Here is a 2,579-nt window from a genome sequence, read left to right on the forward strand (position 1 = left end):
TCTTTGTGGTGAGCAGTTTTTGGGCATAGCATATGGAGTCAAACAATCAAAATGAAATACCTTGGAAATAAAGATATTTACTTCTGGTACAGAAACAGTCTTAAATGGCCCTCTAAAGGTTTAGCGATTTGGAGAAGTTTTCAAAAAATTCTTCCTTTTTTCTATAAGAACCTTATATGGAAATTACAATATGGAAACAACATCCTCATAGATGTTGATGCTATCAAGGGTGTAGATATGGAACCTAAAATCGCTCCACAGCGCCTCTCGCTCCTCCATCAAAAAGGTCTTTTCTTCTGGGCACAGGTTATAAAAGGATGGAAGGATGCCATTCCACTATGGAAATTCGACAAAGAACTGGGCCTAGAAGGAGAATTGGCTGCCCAATGGAACAGAATTGTCTGGAACATGAAAAGTGTAGGTTTTTATAAAACAGAGGACAGAGACTGCATTGATTGGCAGGTAAAAAAAGGCAAGTCCATTGTATTAGTTAAAGACATTTATCACTCCTTGATTGAACAGCTAAGGGAGGCCCCCCGGAAAATCTTTCCATACTCATTATGGAAAGTAAGCTGCCCGCTAAAAATCACTATGTTTCCGTGGCTAGTATATCATGATAAAAATATTACATGGACAAACTTGCAAAAAAGGAGCTGGCAGGGGCCAGCCATATGCATTATCTGCCTTGCCAACACAGAAGACAATCTACACATTTTTTTAAATTGCCCACAATATCAGCGATTGTGGATGCAAATGGCATCTTCTTTTGGCTTCCCTGCTATTTCACACCCATCCATAACAGAAGCATTTGAATGGTGGGCTTATCAAAAAGATATATGGCGACCCATTCCATTAATTGCTTTCTGGTTTATATGGAAATGGAGAAACAAAAGAATCTTTCAAAATAGCATGGAGAATTTTGGGCGTATTATGGATAAGATTATTCCTTATTACTTCTCCATACTCCAAAATATTCCTCAACAGAAAAATATCCAGATGACAGCCTCTGACTCTCAGCAACTTTTCTTCCCAAGGGCCCACTTCGACGGTGTAGCAAAGGATGGCATATGCGCTTGTAGTGTTTACATTGGTATATCAAATGATCTCCAATACTTCATGTATTGGAATGGTGGCAACGGGACAAGTAATAAAGCAGAGGCCATGGCTCTGCATGCACTGCTTCTTTTCTATACATTCATGGATGTCGGGCCTATCAATGTTTATGGTGACTCTAAATTAATCATAGAACATGTGAAAGGCATACATGACATAGAAAATGACACCCTGACAGGATGGCTGAACAGGATTGCATCACTATGGAAACCTGATATATTTCCTATCTTATATATAAGACGTAAACAAAATGATCAAGCGGATGCACTTTCTAAGAAAGGAATGTAATCTCCATTTGGTAACTGACACCTGAGCATTTCTATGGAATCCTGCACATATGTCATACAACCTTTCTCTATGCCCGACATATAAGGTCGACAAATTTCTAGTATGCTTTGAGCTCTTTTTTCTGGAAAACATCTCAGATCTACAGGTATCTATACAGTTTTTGAAAGTCTAATCTTTTGCCTATGATGAAAAGAATTATCAGTCAGTCATAAAATATTTTGTATATGTACAAAGAAAGAAAATGAATTGAAAATCCTTTACCACTCATATATCTCCAAGGTAGTATCAACTGTCTTCCCAACAATACGTCTCCAATCCTTCAGCTTTCTGAACTAATCTTCCAATAGTCTAGCACATTCTACCAACTCAATGCATCTGACCTCAACACAGTGAACCCTCTCTGCCAACTGCTTCCACCGCGCCTATACCATGCTTCTTCTTACCATCAATCAACAACATGATGCTTACTTCAGCCACCAAGAGTCATCGATTTTCAAATTCCAATTATCGGCCAACATAACGCCAACACATTCAATACAATTTCATACTACAGGAATCCACGCTCAAGCTGGTATCACAACAAAATTTCATTACCAACATCAAATTAAAAGTATAGCAACTGAAAACACGGATTTGAAACCTGTGTGTTACGGAGGCAGTGGAGATAGAAGTGGGAAACATTGGCAAGAGTTCGAAGCCCGCAAAGATGGTTGATCTCCTTCGTTGATTTCACAGTGAACAGAATAGAATTGCGATTTGCTTATATAATCATCGAGAGGTCGTGGGGTTCTACAGATTGCAAAAGAATCATCCAGCAATCCTAGATTGAAGGCCACCCAAATTGAAAAAACACTCGTCGGAACCACTGAGTGTCTATATGCCATCCAATGACGAGGGTGGAGCTTCTGCTCCCATTCCCAATGAAGATAAATCTAGGAGGTCCGTCTCAATTGTTGGTGGAAGTGGAATTGGTGAAATTGTTCTGCTGGGCGGAGTTCTGGCCGTTGGAATTGTAGCAGGAGCGCTTGTGAAGATGAAACGTTGGCCAAAGGGAAGAGAAATCCACCCTGGGAATGACCACGAAAAAGAATTGTTTGTAAAAATTCTGGCAAATTCAGGGGATGATTCCCGAGAAGACCTCATGCACCGCCCCGATCAAGCCATGCAATCTATGGCCT

At 40.0% G+C, this 2,579-nt stretch overlaps 1 protein-coding gene across 1 annotated transcript; it reads left to right on the plus strand.

The window, feature by feature from the left end:
* Nucleotides 1-909: 909 nt before the first annotated feature.
* On the plus strand, nt 910-1,401 carry LOC149261393 (uncharacterized). The gene has a single exon (XM_089368941.1). The coding sequence runs from the start codon at nt 910-912 to the stop codon at nt 1,399-1,401; it is 492 nt and encodes a 163-aa protein (XP_089225067.1).
* Nucleotides 1,402-2,579: the final 1,178 nt, after the last annotated feature.

This window comes from Pinus tabuliformis, chromosome 6 (assembly GCF_031772625.1).
Source record: "Pinus tabuliformis cultivar Carrire ecotype Pingquan chromosome 6, CPIR1, whole genome shotgun sequence".
In the NCBI taxonomy this organism is placed as follows: domain Eukaryota; kingdom Viridiplantae; phylum Streptophyta; class Pinopsida; order Pinales; family Pinaceae; genus Pinus; species Pinus tabuliformis.

Coding starts and splice junctions, on each gene's coding strand:
- LOC149261393 (XM_089368941.1), top strand. CDS start 910: ATGGAGAATTTTGGGCGTATTATGGATAAGATTATTCCTTATTACTTC.